Raw genomic sequence first — 22,980 nt, 5'->3', positions numbered from 1 at the left:
ACTTATTGGTATCATTTTTGAGGAGCAGAAACTTATCTGTATCGGTATTCCTGTCCTTTTTGGGTTCGGTGTTATCTTGTAAAAAAAAATATATGTATATATATATATACATACATATATAAAAAAAATATATGTATATATATATATATATATATATATATATATATATACATATATATATATATATATATATATATATATATACACATATATATGTATATATATATATATATATATATATATATATATATATATATATATATATATATCGTACATCTCTAGTTTTTAGTGTTAACAATTCAGAATTTTCCTGTTACTTTACACCTATTTTCTTTTTTTATTACACTTTGTATATTTTTTTTTGTAAAAGTATCTTTCGGACACAGGGTGTCTGAACTTTGGATCACTCAAATGTGATCCTCCGTACTTTGTGTTGCTCACACAAACATTTACGGTCTATCTCATTTTGTTCAAGAGTGCAATTCAATATTTGTATGGAATAATAAATAGTGTGATGCACGTCGATTTGTTGACAGAGCCCAAAGTCTAGTTGAAAGAAAACACTGCAATGAATAAACGGGCAGCTTTTGAAGGTTGACTGACAGTATATAAGAGCAGCTCTTGTTCATGAGCTCTATCTACACAGAAGCAAGAAGGAGCTCTCACCTGCAGGTTTGTACTCGCATGCTTTTTGTCGTCTCTCTCGTGCAGATTGTGATGACTCAGCAGCTCTTTTGGGTTTCTCAGTCTGTCGTCCTCAACCTCTGCACCATCTTCCTGGCCAAGATGCTGACTGTGACTTTCGTTCTTTGTGCAACGGTGGCACTGGCTACAGCTGACGGTGAGCAGCAAAAGACCAAGTGTTCTACAGGATGGACACACAGAAACAGACGGACAGTCAGTCACTGGTTCTTGTTTGTCCACTCTAGATGCAGCTGCCAACCATACCGAGCTTTTTGCGTCACAGTGTCCACCCAACTGGCAAAAACACAACCAACGGTGTTTCTACTTTGAATCCTCCACCAAGAACTGGGTTAATGCTGAGGTGGGTATCATTATTTCATGCTCATAGACAGCTGCTCAGTTGGTCTGGTGTGTAAGAGACGTGTTTCTCTGGCTCTACCCTCCGCAGAGACAATGCCAGACCATGGGTGGGAACCTCGCATCGATACACCAGGATGACGAGCATAAATTCCTTCAGACCTTGAGTCAGGCAGAAGCATGGATTGGAGGCTCAGATTGCCAAACGGTAGTAAGAACTTTCCCTAAATTTCATTTTTGTGTTTTGAGGCTAACATGATTCACCGCGTGTACAGGCTGGAAACTGGTTATGGAGTGATGGTACGGGCATGTCCGGAACTTTCTGGTGTCCACAAAAACCGGACGACACGCTGGATGAGTGCTGTCTGCAGACCAACTCACAAAGTAGACAGACTTAAGATCTGATCTTAATCAATCTCAGTAACTACATTTGTTAAAAAGAGATGACATTTTCTCTTTGTTAACAGTCGGCAAATGCTGGGATGATGTCGCCTGTAACACACTACTGCCTTTTGTGTGTGCAAAGCCACTTTAGACTGCAGGTATGTACAGTGACACGGTTTTGTTGCAGTCTCGTGCATATTCAAACTCTCTTTTTTATCATGCTATGTCAAAAGGCTGACCTGGACGCAAGAAGGCAGAAGACTGCGGATGGATGGATATTTATCAACTGGAGAATATATCACAGACATCCTTTCATACATGGAATAAACATATTCAGAATTGAGAAGTGCATTTTGAAATTATTTTTTTTACAAATATTTACACACCTAATTTTGACCTGCATCCTCCAATCGTTACGTGCACAGAAAAGGTAATAGACACAGGCCTAGTCGTCAGCGGTCACTCGAAGCGAGTCTGACGATCCTCCTGGTAAGGGGGGTATCCCTTTATGGAGGATGCCTGTGCGTGACTTAGTCTAACGTGGGGAGACTGGTTCAAGTCACCACACGATCCTTCACAGGTCCGGGTCAAGGTCCGGTGGCATGGAGTCCAAGACGACTGGGAAACCCGTTTCTGCTGCAGCCTTCTGCCGCCATCTCAGCCGTTGTGACGCTCCACAGGGTTAGCAATCATCCGCCGCCTGTTCCTGTTGAGAAGACAAAAGCTGTCTTTGAACCTACCAAGAAGAAGGCTTGTAGAACTCCACTGTGTAGGGTGGGAAGCAACATGAAGGTGTTCTGTTTCTTTGATGTGTTGTAATCCACAGAAAGATTTTGTCTTGACCCGAGAACTACAAAGCGGAGAGGAAGCAGGACCCGACTGATCACCAGGCACCTGTTCTTTGAACTCTTTTACGACCTTTTCTTTGAACCAACCTTTTCTTTAAACTGTTTTTAATCAGAGGGGTTGGCTGTTTACGACCCCCTCCCATAGAAACAGCTGTTGCCATGTAATCAAGGAAAGTCCAAATAAAAGAAGAGGCATACAATCTTTCATCAGAGTGTGGTGGACCTGTACAAAGAGTACAGTCCAGATGTTTCTCTTCACTGAGGCAAATTTAATTCAGTCTCTGTTTGATTCCTTGCTTCTTGTCTTTTTTAATAGATGTCATCAGTGTTTGAACTAGGGCTGGGCGATATATCGATGTATACGATACATCGCGGGTTTGTCTTTGTGCGATATACAAAATGACTATATCGTAATATTCGAGTATATGTTCTCATGCAGGACTTTTAACTGCGGGCGTACACTTCAGGCTCTCCTCGCTCTTTCCTGTCTCCTTCTCACAGACAAGCAGGCGCACATTCTTACATACGTCACAAACTGTCACGTCATACGTCACATACACACCCTCGCCCAACAGAGAGGTAGCGGCGTGGCTAACGTTAGCTGCTAACATTAGCCGTACGAGAGAAAGATGGTGCGGAACTGCTAACAAACGAAGGAAGACTTAATTCCCAATAAAAACAGCAGGGTTTCCATCGTCTGGCGGAGGTTCGGCTTCAAGTGGGAATATGTTGAACATCCATCCATCCATTTTCTACCGCTTATTCCCTTTTGGGGTCGCGGGGGGCTTATCTCAGCTACAATCGTGCGGAAGGCGGTGTACACCCTGGACAAGTCGCCACCTCAACGCAGGGCCAACACAGATAAAAGACAACATTCACACTCACATTCACACACTAGGGCCAATTTAGTGTTGCGAATCAACCTATCCCCAGGTGCATGTCTTTGGAGGTGGGAGGAAACCGGAGTACCCGGAGAGAACCCACGCATTCACGGGGAGGACATGTAAACTCCACACAGAAAGATCCCGAGCCTGGGATTGAACCCAGGACTGCAGGACCTTCGTATTGTGAGGCAGACGCACTAACCCCTCTTCCACCGTGAAGCCGAATATGTCGAACAGACAACCGTAATTTGTCAAGTGTGGGGGGAAAAGCGTTGCTATAAAAAGTAGCATTACTGCTAATATGTAGCATTATTTGTAAAGTCACTCGCTAGAGAATTAAGAGAATTTGATAACCTTAGTAACCTACCACATAGTGAATGACGAATACTATTTGATTTCCTGTTATGCAGCTCATTTTTATTTGACACATAGAATGTCTCTGACAATCTTGCAATTTTTGTTTTGGAAAGGACTTGAATGTTTGTGCCACTGCTTAATAACTTTAATAAATAAAGTTTTGGTCAATTGACTTAGTTGGGATTTCCCTCTCTGCATGAAAGTTTAAAATTAGCATATATGAATGCAGTATTAAGAAGAATGTTTGAATGTAGACACATAGAATCATCATACTGCTGTGATTATATGCATCAAGTGTTCATTCAAGGCCAAGGCAAAATATCGTAATATATATCGTATATCGGGATATGGCCTAAAAATACCGCGATATTAAAAAAAGGCAATATCGCCCAGCCCTAGTTTGAACCTTACAAGATACTTAACAAAAGCTTAGTTTTCTCTGGACATTTGTATTAAGTAGGGTAGGTAAATTATTAAGACTCCTTTAAATGTTTCACTTTGTTTCATTGCAACCATTTGCTAAAATACAATTTTAATGTACACTCAGCACCCCATATCGACATAAAAAAAAATATTGTAAAAATGTTTGCAAATTTGTTCAAAATAAACTGAAATATCACATGGTCATAAGTATTCAGAGCCTTTGCTCAGTATTAAGTACAAGCACCCTTTTGAGCGAGTACAGCCATGGGAACGATGCAACAAGTAATTCATACCTGCATTTGGGGATCCTCTGCCATTCTTCCCGTCAGACCCTCTCTAGTTCTATCCAGTTGGAGGGTGAACGTTGGTGGACAGCCATTTTCAGGTGGAAGGAAGAAAGAAAGCTGTAAAACAATTAGAAGCATACAGATAGAGAAAGATAATACTTTGCTTTTTTCACAACAATGAGCAGTCACTCATGGCGAACAGGAAACCGGAAAATATTGTAGGATGACAAAATAAAAGCTATACATATATGTATGCATATGTATACAAACATACATACATATAAATATATATATATATATATATATATATATATATATAAATATATATATATATTATATATACATATATATATAAATACACATACACATATATACATATATATATATATAAATATATATATATATATATATATATATATATATATATATATATATATATATATATATATATATAGCATTCTCCCGATGAGCTTCAAGAGGTAGTCACCTGAAATGGTTTTCACTTTACAGGTGTGCTTGAAGCTCATCGAGAGAATGCCAAGAGTGTGCAAAGCAGTAATGAGAGTAAAGGGTGGCTATTTTGAATAGACGTGAACATAAAGCATGTTTTCAGTTATTTCACCTTTTTTTGTTCTGTACATAACTCCACATGTGTTCATTCATAGTTTTGATGCCTTCTGTAATGGCAATCTTCACCTTCAATTGTTCAAATTTATTGTCAGGGGCGGCATGGCTTAGTGGGTAGAGTGGCCGTGCCAGAAACCTGAGGGTTGCAGGTTCGCTTCCCACCTATTGAAATCAAAGTCGCTGCCGTTGTGTTCTTGGGCAGGACACTTCACCCTTTGCCCCCGGTGCCGCTCACACTGGTGAATGAATGATGAATGAATGATTGATGGTGGTCGGAGGGGCCGTAGGTGCAAACTGGCAGCCACGCTTCCGTCAGTCTACCCCAGGGCAGCTGTGGCTACAAATGTAGCTTACCACCAACAGGTGTGAATGAATGATGGGTTCCCACTTCTCTGTGAGCGCTTTGAGTATATAACAATAGAAAAGCGCGATGTAAATCTAATCCATTATTATTATTATTATTATTATTCATTACTCAACAGGTTTGAGGGAGTGCTCCTATGCAGTAGCAAACCTTGCAAATGAAGTGAGGTCCAATCGGAAATCCAGTTTATGCATATTTATTAACAAACTTGCAGGGTGAATGAAACATACCATGGATTATTGCAGTGATATTGTGTTATATGTTCTCCTGTCTTTCCTGCCTGTTGCTGTCTGCTGTTGGTAAGAACGGTTTGTGCTCCCACACCTGAGTCCTTCCTGCCCTGGCTCACCTGTGCTCCTATATATGCATTCCCCCCTGCACTGCTCAATCAAAAAGCCCGCCACCCAGTGACAAAAGAAAGTAATGCCAACTCAAAATAAGGATGCCTAAAATGGCTCCTACACACCAGCCCTAATTGTTTACACTGTAACAATTACTTGAAAGGGAGCCATTCAAATTCACTTTTACATGATTCTTCTTCTGAGTTTTTATTTTTTTCACATTTCTTTTTTTTCCGTAATTTCAAAATAAAAATATGTTTGCATTTATCGTTAATTAATCTTGAATCTTCATCAATCTTCAATTTCAGTCTTTTGGAGGAGACATATCTTGGTTATTGGTCTTTCCAGTATGTTGTTTTGGTCTTTAGTCGAACGTGTGTGCTGTTTGTAAAACAGGGTGTGTGTGATGCATCAGCGCAGTAACACTGCGTAGAAGTGCTTGTAGTTAGCGCATGTTGCATTTTGCATGTTGCATGTTGCTTCTGCCTGCTACTGTCTGCTTTCAGCTACTGCCACCGGCTAGCCCTCCTTACGGGGGGTGAAAAGAAGAGCCGAGCGTGTAAGCCTCCTCTTGCCGGTACACAGCCTCTCCACCACCAAGACTCCTACAGTGCCTCCTTGCGGCCACACACGGTAACTGGGACCTCGCGGTCTCAGGCTAAACAGTAGGGGATCTCGGAGCAGCAGTGGGCCCCAGAGGCGAGGTGTGCAGACCCACCGGTGTGTGGACACGCCATGGCATCCGCCAACCACTGCCCCATCTATGGGTCAAATAGCTCTCATCCACCCCCCCGCCCCCACCTGCTGCCTTGCGGTACCTTTGGGAGAAGGAAAGGCTACGGGAGAAAACTCAGACAGAAAATCAGGAGTGGAGCCCCTGAGGCGACTGGGTGTCATTGCTGACCCCCCGCCGGCAGCTCCTGCAGCCAAGCCGATGCCAGATGTATTGCCTTGCTTTCTTCTGGGCCACATTGACACGGCCGATAGGGGCATCTTGATGTCTGGGCAACCCAAGATCTCCATACTTTCTGCCCAGACTTGCGCCACAGAGATTTCACTCCAGCCTTCCCCCAAAAGGGAGGAAACAACACGGAAGCTGGCAGTCTTAAGTTCCACCCGATTGGGGCCAGCTTCGACGGTGGGAGGAATCATTGACTAATGATTGGCCACCGCCCGCCTCAAGCCGGGAAGCTCCCGGTCAAATAGGTGCCAAACCGCCTGGCGGGGAATAGGGTAAAGCGCGACTAGCAAACGTCAACAATTGCACCAAAGATGATCAGAAAAAAAGCGAAAACTGTGAGAAAGAAAATGAAGATACCAGCTCTTCGAGTATCAAGCTAGAATGTCAGAACAATGCGCACAGGGCTCATGGACAACCTTGATCTCATTGGCGACTCGCGCAAGACAGCTATCATTGACCGTGAGCTCCACCCACTTAATGTCGACAGTGCTGCGCACGAGTGCAGAGAGATCCCGGGAATATAGTGTGGGATTTGCAGTGAATAACACTCTGCTTCCCATGATGGACCCACCGACAGGAGGATCTGACCAGATCCTTGTAATCCACCTTTCTACCAGCAGCAACCAGCAAACCTGTTGTGTGCTTATGCCCCGACCCTCGACTCACCACCAGAGCCAAAAGACAAGTTCTACGAGGAGCTAGATGCGGCTGTCAACAGCAGCCCGAAAAATGAGCATCTGCTACTTCTAGTAGACTTCAATGCCAGGGTAGATGCTGACCACAAATCCTGGCCAGACTGCCTTGGTCACTTTGAAATGGGTAGTATGTACGAAAATGGACGACGTCTGCTAGAGTTGTGCTGCTACCACAAGCTCTGCATCACGAACTCCTTCTTCCAGACTAAGCCTCTGCACCGGGTATCCTGGAGACACCCCAGATCTAAACATTGGCACTAGCTCGACCTCATCATCACAAGGCGAGAGGCCCTTAACAGCGTACTTCTCACAAGGACATTTCACAGTGCTGACTGCGACACGGACCATTCACTAGTCCTCAGCAAGGTCAAGCTTCGACCAAAACCGATCAATCACACCAAGCAGAAGGCCCGTCAACGAATCAATGCCAGCCGTTATACAAACCCAGCTGTCACACAACGCTTCCTCACCTCCCTTGACCAAGCATTCTGTGGACCATCAATCAGGCAAAGTGCTGTGGACAAATGGAATTCCTTGCGTGATACCATCTACGACCAAGCCATTGCAACATATGGCAAGAGAACGAGAAGAAATGCAGACTGGTTTGAGGCTAGTGCTGCTGTGATGGAGCCAGTTAGAGAGGCAAAGCGTACCGTTTTCCTCAAGCACAAGGGAAACCCGTCACAGAGGAACCTTGACGGCTTGAGAAACGCAAAGAGCGAAGCCCAGAGAATGGCACGTAGCTGTGCCAACAATTACTGGTTCGAACTCTCCTCAAACATACAAAGGGCCTCATACACGGGAGATATCAGGGGCATGTATGAGTGGATAAAGCAAGCAACCGGCCCGTCCGTCAAGAAAACAGCACCACTAAAAGCTAAGTCTGGTGAAGTGATCACTGACCGCAACAAGCAGATGGGCCGAACACTATACAGAGTTTTATGCCACTGAGAGCATTGTGTCAGAGGCGGGTCTGAATGGAGTTCCAAACCTGCCTGTTATGATGGAGCTCGACTAGGAACCCACGCAGGAAGAGCTCAGCAAAGCTATTGACAACCTTTCATGCGGCAAGGCCCCAGGTGCTGACGGGATAACACCTGATGTCATAAAACTTGCGAAACCTTCGTTACTGCCGCACCTTCACGATCTCCTCTGCTTCTGTTGGAAAGATGGAGCCGTCCCCCAGGATCTGCGTGACTCCAAGATTGTCACACTGTATAAGAACAAGGGAGACTGTAGTGACTGTAATAATTACCGCGGCATCTCCCTGCTTAACATTGTGGGGAAACTCTTCGCTCGTGTCGCCCTTGCTGGATTCCACCTTCTTGCAGAATGTGTCTACCCTGAGTCACAATGTGGCCTTAGGGCAGCAAGATCCACAGTGGATATGATTTTCACCCTTCGGCAGCTGCAGGAGAAGTGCTGGGAACAGAGGAGACCCTTATATCTCGCCTTTGTCGATCTCACTGAAGCATTCAACCTTGTCAGCAGGGATTGTCTTTTCAAGCTGCTTGCAAAGATCAGCTGCCCCCCAAAACTCCTCGCCGTCATAAGATCATTCCACGAAAACACACAGGGTTCCGTTTGTTGGGAAGGAGGAACATAAGAGGCCTTTCCAATCCGCAGCGGCGTAAATCAGGGCTGCGTTTTTGCGCCAACCCTCTTTGGAATTTTCTTCTCCCTCGTTCTGTCTGCTGCATTCGGCACATGTTCTAAAGGTGTCCTCCTACACACGAGAGCTGATGGGAAACTTTTCAACCTTGCCCGTTTGCGCTCCAAGACTAAGGTGACCAGTGTCCTCCTGAGGGAAATGCTTTTTGCTGATGATGCAGCTCTAGCATCCCACACCGAGTCCAGGCTCCAGAGGCTGATGGACAGGCTTTCATCTGCCTGTAAAGAGTTTGGTCTCACCATCAATCTAAAGAAGACCAATGTCATGGGCCAAGAGGCTGAAACTCCACTCTCCATCTCCGTCGACAATCAAACTCTGGAATGTGTCAACACCTTTACATTCCTTGGATCCGCAATCTCCAGTGACTTGTCACTCGACACAGAACGTGCCATCCGGCTTGCAAAAGCTGCCAGAGTGATGGCCAGGCTGTCCAAAAGAGTATGGTCGAACAACCAGCTATGCACGCGCACTAAACTCCAGGTCTACCAAGCCTGCGTCATTAGCACACTGATGTATGGCAGCGAGGCCTCGACCACCTACACCAGACATGAGAAAAAGCTAAACAGGTTCCACCTGCGCGGTCTTCGCCGCATCCTAGGAATCTCATGGCAGGACAAAGTTCCCAAGATGGAAGTCCTAGATCATGCTCACTCCACCAGCCTGTTCACCATGCTGAGCCAACGCTTCCTGAGATGGCTTGGCCATGTCCACAGGATGGACCCCAGCCGGCTCCCCAGAGCTGTCCTGTACGGCGAATTGTCAACAGGCTCCAGACCCCTTGTTCGCCCCTGACTGCGTTTCAAGGACGTGTGTAAACGTGACATGAAACTGGCAGACATCGACCACAACAACTGGGAGGAAGCTGCAAAAGTCCGCAACGTTTGGAGGCAGACTGTTGCCACAGGGACCCGCCGTGCCGAGGAGAAGCATATCTCCCTGTTGCAGGCGAGGAGACTAAAGCGGAAACTGCGTGACGCGGGACCTGTTCCTGTGTCAGAACCCTCCCCATACCTGTGCGCCAACTGCACCAGACATTGTCACTCTAGAGTGGGGCTGTACAGCCACAGCCGCCGCTGCAAGAAACAATGAACTCCCCCAGGCGCAACCCATCATCACTACTGACGGACGGATGCCTATGATGATCTTTAGTCGAACTGTGCGTACAAGACCTTTTGCATCAGGAATAGTTTCCGGTATCCTCCCCAGTAACCAGGATCCTCTTGGGGCAGGGGAATCGACCTCCACCACAATGTCACCAGGGGCAAAACTTCTCTTGGCTCTGGTCCATCGCTGACGTTCTTGGATTAAAGGTAAGTATTATTTTGTCCATCGTTTCCAAAAGAGATCTGCCATGTATTGTACTTGTTTCCATCTACGTTTGATGTACAGATCCTCTTTTACAAAGAGTCCAGGTGGCAATATTGGATTGTTTTTTACAAATGAAGATGGTTTGGGGTCAGCGCTTCCAGGTCCATGGGGTCATCAGAGGATTTAGTTATGGGTCGGTCTTTTAAGATTGCTTCAACCTCACACATTAAAGTTTGTAATCCTTCATCATCAAGTACTTGTTGATGAAGAACAGAGCGCAATACACTCCGTATCATGCGGATTAGTCGTTCCCATACACCACCGTGATGGGATGCTGCAGGGGGGTTAAAGTTCCACTCTGTACCTTGCTGTAGCACAGCGTTCTGGATTTTATCCTGATTCAAGCTGTTCAATGCTTTCTTTAATTCTTTTTCCGCTCCTACAAGACAGCATGTCATTTCTTCCTGCATGTCCGAGTTGCTTATGGATGTGGCATAATAGTAGTGTGGATATGTGGAACTCCTTAGAGAGAATAATCGGATGTTTGATTTCTTCAGGCATTGCTAGCCTATTCAGGCGACCACCTGCTCTGAGAAGTTGATCCTCCAGCACTGGATTCAATTTGTACAAATGACTGTTTCTTTTGACATTTTTATCAGTGTTTGGAACAGACATTTTCCCTTGAAATCTTTCAATTTGAATGAATGAGATTACTGCATTCTCTGCTTGGATTAGATCTTGGGGAGATAAGCCCTGTCCATGAAGTGTGGCTTTAATTACTTGCATCTCCTCTTCAATCTTCTTCTTTAATTTGACAGGATCATTTTCAACACTACTCACAGCAGTTTGAACTTGTTTTCTTTTCCTAGTCAGTTGCAAGAGTACGGTCTTTACTTTTAAAAGCCAGGCTATTGCAATCTTCAGTCTCATCCAGGGTGAGAAGTGTGGATGAAATAGTTAGTTGGGTTCACCTGAATTTTGACAATGGCATTACTGTGATTCCAGGTTTGATTTCTGGATCATCAACAGAGATTTTGGATTTAACTTGCAAGATTGGCCGTTCTTGGCTTGCTTTCCAGAGAAAATCTGGTCGTCTTATCCATTTTTTGTAGCCTAGGAAGCGATCTGCTGTCAGCCCTCTTGATGCTCCATCTGCAGGGTTTTCCTTTGTGCTCACATATCTCCATCATGATATGTCGGTGGCGTCCCTTACAAAAGAGACTCTGTTTGCTACAAATATTTTAAAGCGTTTGGTTTCGTTGCTTATGTATTTTAAGCACGGTTGTGCTATCCGTCCAGAAAAAAGATTTCTCCAGTTTTAACTGTAGGTCCTTTCGCAGCATTGGGTCAACTTTGACAGCGAGGACAGCTGCAGCCAGCTCCATTCTGGGAATTGTCATTAGTTTTAATGGTGCCACTCTTGATTTTCCTTTGATGAATGCAACATGCACTTCTTTGTTTTTGTTTTCCAGTCTTAGATATGAGACGGTTCCGTAGCCACTCTCACTGGCATCCGAAAAGTGATGCAGCTGTAAGTGTGTGATTTGACCAAAGTTTGTAGGCTTCATGCACCGGTCAACTTTAAACTCCTTCATGTTGCTGAGATCTGCTAGCCATCCTATCCACTGTTGAGAGAAAACGTGTGGTATGGTTTCATCACATTCAAGCTTTTCCTTGCAGAGCTCCTGCATAATGATTTTGGCTGGCAGAGTAAATGGTCCTAGAAATCCTAAAGGGTCGTATACAGAGCTGACCACAGACAAAATGCCACGTCTAGTGTGTGGTCTTTCTGGTACAACAACTGAACTTGAAGACATCAGTTTCCACACACCAGGGCTTTTTCCATTGGTAGATTGTCCTTGTCCAAATCCAACTCCTTGATTTCTTTAGCCCGGTGCTCTTGTGGAATAGATGTTAATACAGCACGGCTGTTGCTGATCCATTTGGACAGAGTATACCAACCAATTTGGCAGAGAGCAGTCAGATCTTTTACTAATTGTACTGCTTCTTGTTCTGAAGGAATCAAACGTAAACAGTCATCTACGGCAGTGGTTCTCAAATGGGGGTACACGCACCCCTGGGGGTACTTGAAGGTATGCCAAAGGGTACGTGAGATTTTTTTTAAATATTCCAAAAATAGCAACAATTCAAAAATCCTTTATAAATAAATATATTTATTTCATAATACTTCAACAAAATATGGGTCTAAGTTCCTAAACTGTGAAAAAAAAAAATACAAAAATGCAATATTCAGTTTTGACAGCTAGATTTTTTTGTGGACATGTTCCATAAATATTGATGTTAAAGATTTCTCTTTTTGTGAAGACATGTTTAGAATTGAGTTTATGAATCCAGATGGATCTCTATTACAATCCCCAAAGAGGGTGCTTTAAGTTGATGATTACTTCTATGTGTAGAAATCTTTATTTATAATTGAATAAAGTGTTTATCTTTCAACACATTTTTTGTTATTTTTGTTCTTTTTTTCCAAAAAGCTCAAGAAAGACCACTACAAATGAGCAATATTTTGTACTGTTATACAATTTAGTGAATCAGAAACTGATGACATAGTGCTGTATTTTATTTGTATATCTCTTTTTGTCAACCAAAAATGTTTTGCTCTGATTAAGGGGTACTTGAATTAAAAAAATATTCACAGGGGGTACATCAGTGAAAAAAGGTTGAGAACCACTGATCTACAGTGACAAAAGAAAGTAATGCCAACTCAAAATAAGGAGGCCTTAAATTGCTTCTACACCTTCAGTGACAATCTACAATGTGAATAGTCATTAAAATAAACAAAACACATTGAATGTGAAGGCGTATATATTTACACACACACACACACACATATAAGTGTGTGTGCGTGCGCGTGTGTGTGTGTGTGTGTGTGTGTGTGTGTGTGTGTGTGTGTGTGTGTGTGTGTATGTATATACTGTTCTGCCCTCACTATACGTGTTGGGGTTATACAGCTTGGCAGACAGCTAACAAACAATCCAAGACATCTATTAAAGTTCCAAAGCAGATTAATCCATTTAGGCTATTTATTGTTGTTGATCTTGCTTTGTCCTTTTAGTATCTTTACTTTTGTCTTGCACTGGACTTTTATTTTTTGTAAAACCAAAATACACACAATGACAAATGTATAAACTATGTGGTTCAAATTACGTACTGCAATGTAATACACAATATGTAAATATTAGCTTTACACAAATTTACAGCACAATTATCAAACCAATACTCCCGAGTGTTGAAACTATCTTGATGGTGGAAATACACGACGGGCAGCAATTTTAGGTCCTCAAAACATCCATTGAAACAGTGCACGAAAATCGTTTTTCAATAAACATTTAACTATCAAATGGAACCACATTCCATCTTAATATTGAGTTACATAAACAAGTTAAACAGTTTACTTACAGACTTAACTTTTCCAAGGCTTGTAAGAGCTAACACAACTTGTCTACTTCTCAATTGTCTCATGAAACGAACTGACATCGTCAACCCGGAAGTGCCCAAACTAGTGAGGTGTAGTATTTTCATATCGCCACTAGGTGTCAGTAAGAGTTTACAATCGAATGGGCATAACACATACACACACATATATAAATACACACACACACACACACACATATAAATATATAAATAAATATATATATATATATATATATATATATATGTATATATATATATATATATATATATATATATATATATATATATATATGTATCAGAATCAGAATCAGAATCAGACATACTTTATTAATCCCCGAGGGGAAAATGAAATTTTCAGCACAATCCCATTCATGATCAGACAAACATTACAGGGAGACAGAACAGGATCGCTGACGAGTCTGCCAACTTCTGGCGCCCCTTACAAAAAAGGTGAGATACAGGTAAACAAGTGGTTTAAGCCTGGGCCCTGGAGACGTGGTCCAGACTGAGGCCAAGGGAAAAAAACAACTCATAGCCATAGTACACATCCCTCTTAAATGTATGTAAGAGAGAAACATCAAACATCAAAGACCACAAACAACATTAAAGCAGCAGAGCTGATACAACCAGCCACTTCTACATACAGCTATGAATAAAAAGTAAAAGAAACATACACTGTGGTGGCCTCTGCGGTGTTCCACGCCGTCGTCTGCTGGGGTGGAGGGAGCATGGCCAGAGACTGGAGTAGACCCAACAAAGCAACCAAGAGAGCCGACTCCACTCTCGGTTGCCAACCAACTCTCGGCCAGTGTCCAGTCCTCATGGATGAGCGAGGATACGTCCAAGGAGACTGAGGTGTCCGATACCTGCTCATTCAGCCAAGACACTGTGAAGTTTCTCCGTCCCAGCGCTCAGTGCTACCTCCGCAGCCCTGCTTCTTCATCCATATCTCCTCCAGTCTCTCCAAACTGACTCTGGTGTGGCAGAGACCCAGCAGCTGGTCTCCATGGCCAAAAAGCTCCCTTGGAAGCAGATCCAGAAGTCCAAAAAAAGCACAGCAGAGAACACGAAAGTGCCATCCCTTGTCACACAGTCCCAAAAGGCAAAAAAATATATATACCGTATATATATAATAACACATGAAAACAAGAGGGAAACACAAAAGGATGACACAAGAGCACAGAGCTCCTGCCAACAGCAGCCACTACAGAAGCGCCATCTTGGAAAATTAAAAAAAAAAAAGTTTTCTATATATATATATATATATATATATATATATATATATATATATATATATATATATATATATATATATATATATATATATATATATATATATATATATATATAGGGCTTCACGGTGGCAGAGGGGTTAGTGCGTCTGCCTCACAATACGAAGGTCCTGCAGTCCTGGATTCAAATCCAGGCTCGGGATCTTTCTGTGTGGAGTTTGCATGTTCTCCCCGTGAATGCGTGGGTTCCCTCCGGGTACTCCGGCTTCCTCCCACCTCCAAAGACAAGCACCTGGGGATAGGTTGATTGGCAACACTAAATTGGCCCTAGTGTGTGAATGTGAGTGTGAATGTTGTCTGTCTATCTGTGTTGGCCCTGTGATGAGGTGGCGACTTGTCCTGGGTGTACCCTGCCTTCCGCCCGATTGTAGCTGAGATAGGCGCCAGCGCCCCCCCGCGACCCCGAAAGGGAATAAGCGGTAGAAAATGGATGGATGGATAAATATTAGGGGTGTAACGGTACGTGTATTTATATTGAACCGTTTCGGTATGGGAGTTTCGGTTCGGTACGAGGGTGTATCGAACGAGTTTGTAAACTAAAGTCTTAGTAAGCTGCTCTGCAGCTGCCTCTGAGCATTGAGCACCCAGCATTGTCCCGCCCAAACAACCATCTGATTGGTTACATACAAAGCCAATCAGCAATGCGTAATCAGAGCGCATGTTGTCAGTGCTCCGGCGTCAAGATGAGCAGATATGTGTCTAGCAGGTGAGCAGCTGACATTGTACACTCCCCAAATAAATGATAAAAACCACTTCCCAGTCACAACTATTACAAACATCACTATGAGCCCGTTGACCTTCTAGAAACTTAAACTGCAGCTCAGCTCGCTCATAGTTGAGGTGAACGCTAATTAGCTTTTAGCGTTACTTTAGCTCATTTTGCTGTGTGTGTGTGCGTATGTATGTGCGTGGGCGTGTGTGTGTGTGTGCGTGCGTGTGGGTGGGTGTGCATGTGTGTGTGTGTGTATAATAAATGTCAACTACAGGCTTCCCAAATGCTGTAATAAATTAAGCATGATGAGTTGACTTGGAACTGTTTAATGTTGCACTTTTTATACGTAGAAGAAGGTTTTGTCATTTTATTTAATCTAAGCAACAACTTGAGGCAGTTTAATGTGGATTAACGTGTGTAGAATTATTATAGTGTTCCCAATGTTAAAAGGATAAAGCCATTGTTTACAAATTTGGTAAATAAATAACCAAAAAATGTATATTTTGTTGTTTTCTTACTGTGACGAAAATGAACCGAACCGTGACCTCTAAACCGAGGTACGTACCGAACCGAAATTTTTGTGTACCGTTACACCCCTAATAAATATACATACATACATATATATATATACATATATACACACACACATATATATTTAATACTGTGGAGAGGGGCATGTCCTACGCGTCCCCTGCGGGCGGAGCATGTGCGGCAACCGGTCGTGAAGCAGCAATCAGGTGAGCAGATACCTCAGCTGGGACGAGTTATCTAATCACCTGTTTCCTTTATTAGCAGCGTTGGAATCCATGAGGAGGGCTGGCGAGTGAGGAGTGAGAGCCAGACGGAGGAGAGTTCAATTAAACATGTCATTCAGAGCTGAAAAGCTGGAAAGAGACATTTATGACAAATAAAAGTGTGTAAACCCTGAACCAGGCGTGGTGTTTCCGGGTAGGGAACGGAGGGTCCAAGACGAGGATCTCCACAGTGGCGCCCAACAAAGTGAAGGACCCAAAAGAAAGAAAAACTATGTCAGCACCAACCCCGCTGGAGGCACTTGCCCAAGTGCTGGCCCAGGTGGCAGCCGGGAGTCAGCAGCAGTCTCAGCTGCTCAAGACGCTGATGGACAGGGCGGAGGCGACAGGAGGAACATCGGCCATGAAGCGCATGGTGGAGGACCCACAGACGTTCCTCGACGTCTTCGAGGCAACGGCAAGGTCGAGCAGATGGCCGGAGGAAGAGTGGGGCGTGAAGTTTCTGCCGCTCCTGGTAGGGGGGGGCGCAGCGGGCGGTGTGGAGTCTCCCGGCAACCGCCCGCACGCAATACGCCAACTTACGTCATTCCATCTTGGACCGGGTCGGCAGCAGCAAAGAAGACCACCGTAGAAGATTCCGGGCGATGAGGCTGGAGCTAGGAGACTGGCCGTTTGTCTTCGCGCACAGGCTGAAAGACGCAGCAACCCGATGGCTCCAGCCAAATGGGCAGGACCCTCAGATGCTGGAAGACATAGTCCTGGAGCAGTTCCTGGATGCCATTCCGGCGAGGACCGCAGCCTGAGTCAAGTATCACAGCCCTTCAGAAGTGAATGTAGCCGTGAAATTGGCGCAGGAACATTTGGCAGTACAGCGAGAGGCGACGCCAAGGATGGACACGAGACCTGCTGCGGCCCCCCGCCGGCGACTCGCCCCACGATGGGGGGCGGTGGAGAGAGAAAAATCGCCCGGGCACCACGGACAGGTTCCCCAGGCGGACACAACGCAGAATGCACACACACACATGCACGCACACAACACAAAAAGGGGGACATGGAAATATGACAAACCTGCCTGTGGTTTTTTGTTACAGGGTGCCAGCTTCCCTCGCAAAGTGCACCTCAAATGCCGGGCCCGGTGTGTTGGGGGTGCGGTCAGCCCGGTCACGTGCGCAGGGAATGCTCCCTGATGGAGGTGGGGCAGGTGATGCGGTTACAAGGGGGTACATACCGGGCGATGGTGGATTCGGGCTGTAAACAATCCTTGATCCACCAGAATCTGGTTCGGCCCGGGGTTTTGAGGCAAGCAACACGGGTGAAAATCAGGTGTATTCATGGGGATGTGCACGAATATCCGATTGTACCAGTGGAAATTGCATATGGCAAACAAAAACATAAAGTCGAGGTAGCTGTAAGTACGCACCTCTCGCACCCCGTAATTTTGGGCACGAATTGGCCCAATGATTTGGTTCAATGATTTATTGGCAGAATGTGTGGGGGTCCGTTCATGGACAGTAGGAGAGGGGAGTATTTGCTCTGTTCTGAGTGGCGACGCGGATTCATCCGGGAGTGCCGAGCGGGAACCGGCGGGGGCTTCGCGGGAGGCCCCCCCGGCTCCTTGATGGTCACCTACGGAGGACATTCCCCTCGAACAGTCCCGTGATGAAACCTTGCGCGAGGCCTGGGACCAGGTCGACTTTATTGACGGTCAGCTGGTACGCTCGGGAAAAGCGCGAGTATTCCCTCATTTTTCAGTAATCAGAGATAGACTTTACCGAGTGGCCCGTGACACGCAAACAGGGGAGGAATGCACCCAGTTGTTGGTGCCAAAACGCCACCGGGAAATGGTTTTCCAGGCGTCGCATATGAACCCGATGGCTGGACATATGGGGTATGACAAGACACTTAATCGGGTCATGGTCCGTTTCTATTGGCCAGGCCTCCGGGCGGATGTGCGCCGCTGGTGCGCCGTCTGCCCGGACTGCCAGCTGGTGAATCCAGCGGCCACTCCAAAGGCACCATTACGCCCATTACCTCTCATAGAGGTCCCCTTCGAGGGAATGGTCATGGACCTCATCGGACCATTTCACCCGAGCACACAGGGATATCGCTTTGTTTTAGTCCTAGTGGATTATGCAACGCGCTATCCGGAGGCAGTGACGCTGCGCTCTATTTCCGCCAAAATTGTTGCGCAAGCGCTGTTTAAGGTCATTTCCCGGGTTGGGATCCCGAAAGAGATCTTAACTGACCAGGGCATGTCCTTTGTGTCGCGCACGATAAAAGAACTGTACGGATTATTGGGGATAAAATCGATCCGCACCAGCGTGTATCATCCGCAAACGGAAGGGCTGGTGGAGCGGCTAAATAAAACGCTGAAAACAATGATCCGTAAGTTTATGCACGAGGACAAACACAATTGGGATAAATGGTTGGATCCCCTCATGTTTGCGATGCGGGAGGTACCTCAGGCCTCGCTTGGTTTTGCACCGTTCGAGTTATTGTATGGCCGAAGGCCTCGCGGAGTCTTGGACGTTATTAAAGAAAGCTGGGAGGAGAGTCCAAGCTCCAGCAAAAATAAAATTCAATACGTCCTTGACATGCGAGCAAAACCCCACGAGGTGGGGCACTTGTCACGCGAGAAATTGCTCCGTGCTCAAGCGCGTCAACAGCGCACGTATAACCGGGGAACCCAACTGCGTAAATTCAAACCGGGAGAAAAAGTGCTTGTATTGCTTCCAACTTCAAGCTCTAAATTACTGGCAAAGTGGCAAGGACCCTTTGAGGTCACACGGCAAGTGAGTGATGTGGACTACGACGTTCGGCACTCGGACCGTCGGGGGGACACACAATTATATCATATTAATCTGCTGAAGGCATGGAGACAGGCGGAGCCTGTTTCCATGGCGACGGTGGTGAAGGAGGAAGAGGAGTTGGGGCCAAAGGTCCCACACTCTGGACCCACCCCTCCGCTTTCCTGTGACAACCAGCTCACATTGGCACAGCGGGCGGAGGTAGCTGAGTTACAGCGGCGCTTTTCTGACGTGTTCTCATCACGGCCCGGCCGCACGAATCTCATCCGACACCACATTGAGACTAGCCCGGGGATTACGGTGCGATCTCGGCCATATAGGCTCCCCGAACACAAGCGTAAAGTTGTGCGAGAGGAATTAAAAAAAATGCTTGAAATGGGAGGGATAGAAGAATCTCACAGCGCATGGTGCAGTCCCATTGTTTTGGTAGGGAAGAAGGATGGGACCGTGCGTTTCTGTGTAGATTACCGCAGGGTGAATGATCAGTCACGTTTTGACGCATACCCAATGCCCCGGGTCGATGAGCTCCTAGATCGGCTGGGCACTGCTAATTTTTTCACCACACTGGATTTAACCAAGGGCTACTGGCAGATTCCCTTATCACCAGAGTCCAGGGAAAAAACGGCCTTCTCCACTCCGGACGGTTTGTACCAGTTCGTAACACTTCCGTTCGGCTTGTTCGGTGCGCCTGCCACGTTCCAGCGTCTCATGGACCGGGTGCTGCGGCCCCACGCTGCATACGCGGCTGCGTACCTGGATGATGTCATCATCCAGAGTGACAGCTGGGAACAACACATGCAGCGTGTGGGGGCGGTGCTCGAGTCCCTGAGGCGGGTGGGGCTCACTGCCAACCAGGCAAAGTGCGCGGTTGGACGGAGGGAGGTACAGTATCTGGGGTACCACATGGGGGGGGGGGGGGGGGGGGGCAGGTGCGGCCACAGGTGGACAAAACAGCGGCGATCGCGGCCTGTCCACCTCCCAAGACAAAAAAAGAGGTGAGGCAGTTCTTTGGACTAGCAGGGTACTACCGGAGGTTCATTCCGCGGTTCGCGGATTGGACTGGTCCATTAACTGACCTCACCCGAAAAGGTGCTCCCGAACTGGTCCAGTGGACGGAGCAGTGCCAGGGGGGGTTTGAGAAGGTGAAAAAAGCACTTTGTGAGGAGCCGGTGCTGCACATGCCTAATTTTGAAATCCCTTTCTGTCTGCAGGCGGACGCGTCGAGTCGGGGGCTGTGGGCGGTATTGTCCCTCCACCGCAAGAGGGATTCAAACGCGAGGATCACCCGATGGTACCTTGCGCTGCAGCCTTATAACTTTCGGGTGGTCCACAAGCCGGGGAGTCAGATGGCCGTGGCCGACTTCCTCTCTCGCCCTAGGGAGGGGGGGGGGGGGGGGGGGGGGGGGGGGAGTGGCCGCGGCCGGACGGCTGCCCGACCTGAATCGGGCGGTGGAGGCATGTGGAGAGGGGCGTGTCCTACGCGTCCTCTGCGGGCGAACATGTGCGGCAAACGGTCGTGAAGCAGCAATCAGGTGAGCAGATACCCCAACTGGGACGAGTTATCTAATCACCTGCACAAATCGTAATGATTTGTGCAGTCCTTTGAGACATTTGTGATTTGGGGCTATATAAATAAACATTGATTGAAAAATGATTCCCAGGCGCGGCACTGCTGCTGCCCACTGCTAACCTCACCTCCCATGGGGTGATCAAGGGGATGGGTCAAATACAGAGGACACATTTCACCACACCTAGTGTGTGTGTGACAATCTTTGGTACTTTATCTTTATATATATATATATATATATATATATATACATACATATATATACATATATATATATATATATATATATATATATAATTAAACATTTTAATCGAAGTTAATCACACTATTTCTCCGATTAATCGCGATTCACTGCATTGTATACGCAAAGCCCAATAATGAATTCAAAAGTAGTGTGTAGTGCACCTTTATTGGAATATTCTCCCACATGAACAAAAGCGCCAAAACATTTGTTGTGCAAACACAATTTAAATCAGTCCTTCTTAAACAGTAGCAGTTAAATAGCATATTTTATGAAAATCAACTCAAAAATGTAAATACAAACATTTAAGCTTATTACCACTGCCATGGTATTTAAGTTATCCTGTTTGTTTTGGAAAATAAATATAACCTACATACAAATCTCTGAGCCACAATCATAACATCTGAACAGGCAATTTCTGAGGTAACAGCAGAAACATTTTTTTTATCAGGGATCTTATGTTTAAAAAACCTATATTATAGGTAGTGGGCTGTTTTAGGGAATTTTTGATCAAATTATCCGTAGTAGCAATATTAATAATGTTGTGTTTATTCTGCGTAGTGCACTTAAAATAATTATGACCATATCTAGGAATTGATATGATGGGAATTTTCCGATTGTTTGCTTGGTGTTTTAATAAACTGAAAGCATCATATACATGGTACTATATTGTGATGTTATGAGCCTGGGAAAAAAAGAACTACCCTGCCCAGCATGCAACAGGAATGACGATCATGCGCGGTAGCCTGGTATAGGTTGTGTCGCCATGATGGCATCTTGTATGTTGTGATTTGCACGCTCTGAAAGCAAACGTTAAGAACTCAGCCAACACTCCTCTTCTGCATTATTCATAAATAGACAGACAACACATATACTCCGCTGCTTCACAGGCCGCTGGATGTAGCCGGCAAAGTATTCCCATGCTAGCTAGCCGGTCTAGCAAGCACGCGTCATTCAGTCCAAAACGGCCCGATCTATCCACATTCAGAATTGTCTGGCGGTCGTAAGTGATCCCGGAGTGACCACGCTGTAAGCCAGCCATGAAATTTGCAGAATTGTCCGGTATTTTATATATATATATATATATATATATATATATATATATATATATATATATATATATATATATATATATATATATATGTATATATATATATATATATTAGGGGTGTATATAACTATATGTATATATATATTAGGGGTGTGGGAAAAAATCGATTCGAATGCGTTGTGCGATTCAGAATCGATTCTCATTTTTAAAAAATCTATTAAAAAAAAAACTTTTTTTTTCAAACCAACAAAACAATACACAGCAATACCATAACAATGCAATTCAATTCCAAAACCAAACTTGACCCAGCATAACTCAGAACTGCAATAAACAGAGCAATCAAAAAGTAGTGAAACAAAAATGAATATTATCAACAGTATCAACATTAGTTATAATTTCAGTATAGCAGTGATTAAAAATCCCTCATTGACATTATCATTAGACATTTATGAAAATAAAAATAAAAGAACATTAGTGTCACAGTGGCTTACACTTGCATCGCATCTCATAATCTTGACAACACACTGTGTCCAATGTTTTCACAAAGATAAAATAAGTCATATTTTTGGTTCATTTAATAGTTAAAACAAATTTACATAATTGCAATCAGTTGTCCTTTACAGTTATAAAAGCTTTTTTTTTTTAAATCTACTACTCTGCTAGCGTGTCAGCAGACTGGGGTAGATCCTGCTGAAATCATATGTATTGAATGAATACAAAATCGTTTTGAATCGGAAAAATATCGTTTTTGAATCGAGAATCGAATCGAATCAAAAAAATCGATACATATTTTCAAATCATGACCCCAAGAATCGATATTGAATCGAATTGTGGGACACCCTAATATATATATATATATATACATATATATATATATATATATATATATATATATATATATATATGTATGTATATATATATATATATATAT

At 44.7% G+C, this 22,980-nt stretch overlaps 1 protein-coding gene and 1 long non-coding RNA gene across 3 annotated transcripts in view; one reads left to right on the top strand and one right to left on the bottom strand.

The window, feature by feature from the left end:
- The first annotated feature begins 603 nt into the window (after positions 1 to 603).
- Positions 604 to 1,771, top strand: LOC133536303 (type-2 ice-structuring protein-like). 2 transcript variants are annotated; one of them, XM_061876848.1, is made up of 7 exons: positions 604 to 672; positions 748 to 841; positions 930 to 1,045; positions 1,133 to 1,249; positions 1,317 to 1,425; positions 1,509 to 1,583; positions 1,659 to 1,771. In XM_061876848.1, exons 1-6 carry the CDS (start codon positions 628 to 630, stop codon positions 1,574 to 1,576), a joined length of 549 nt encoding a protein of 182 aa, XP_061732832.1. In that variant the 5' UTR covers positions 604 to 627; the 3' UTR covers positions 1,577 to 1,583; positions 1,659 to 1,771. The 2 variants fall into 2 exon arrangements, with proteins under 2 accessions (XP_061732832.1, XP_061732747.1); XM_061876763.1 differs by having other exon boundaries at positions 613 to 672; positions 730 to 841.
- Positions 1,727 to 22,980, bottom strand: part of LOC133536424 (uncharacterized) — a 36,169-nt gene continuing 14,915 nt past the window's right edge. The window contains exons 2-3 of the long non-coding RNA XR_009802465.1: positions 4,231 to 4,341; positions 1,727 to 2,131 (exon numbers count right to left, since the gene is read on the bottom strand). This is a non-coding gene — a long non-coding RNA (uncharacterized LOC133536424). The remainder of the gene's footprint in view (positions 2,132 to 4,230; positions 4,342 to 22,980) is intronic.

Source organism: Nerophis ophidion, linkage group LG01, assembly GCF_033978795.1.
Source record: "Nerophis ophidion isolate RoL-2023_Sa linkage group LG01, RoL_Noph_v1.0, whole genome shotgun sequence".
In the NCBI taxonomy this organism is placed as follows: domain Eukaryota; kingdom Metazoa; phylum Chordata; class Actinopteri; order Syngnathiformes; family Syngnathidae; genus Nerophis; species Nerophis ophidion.
The sequence above is the reverse complement of the archived record's forward strand: the minus strand, read 5'-3'. Positions and strand labels throughout refer to the sequence as shown.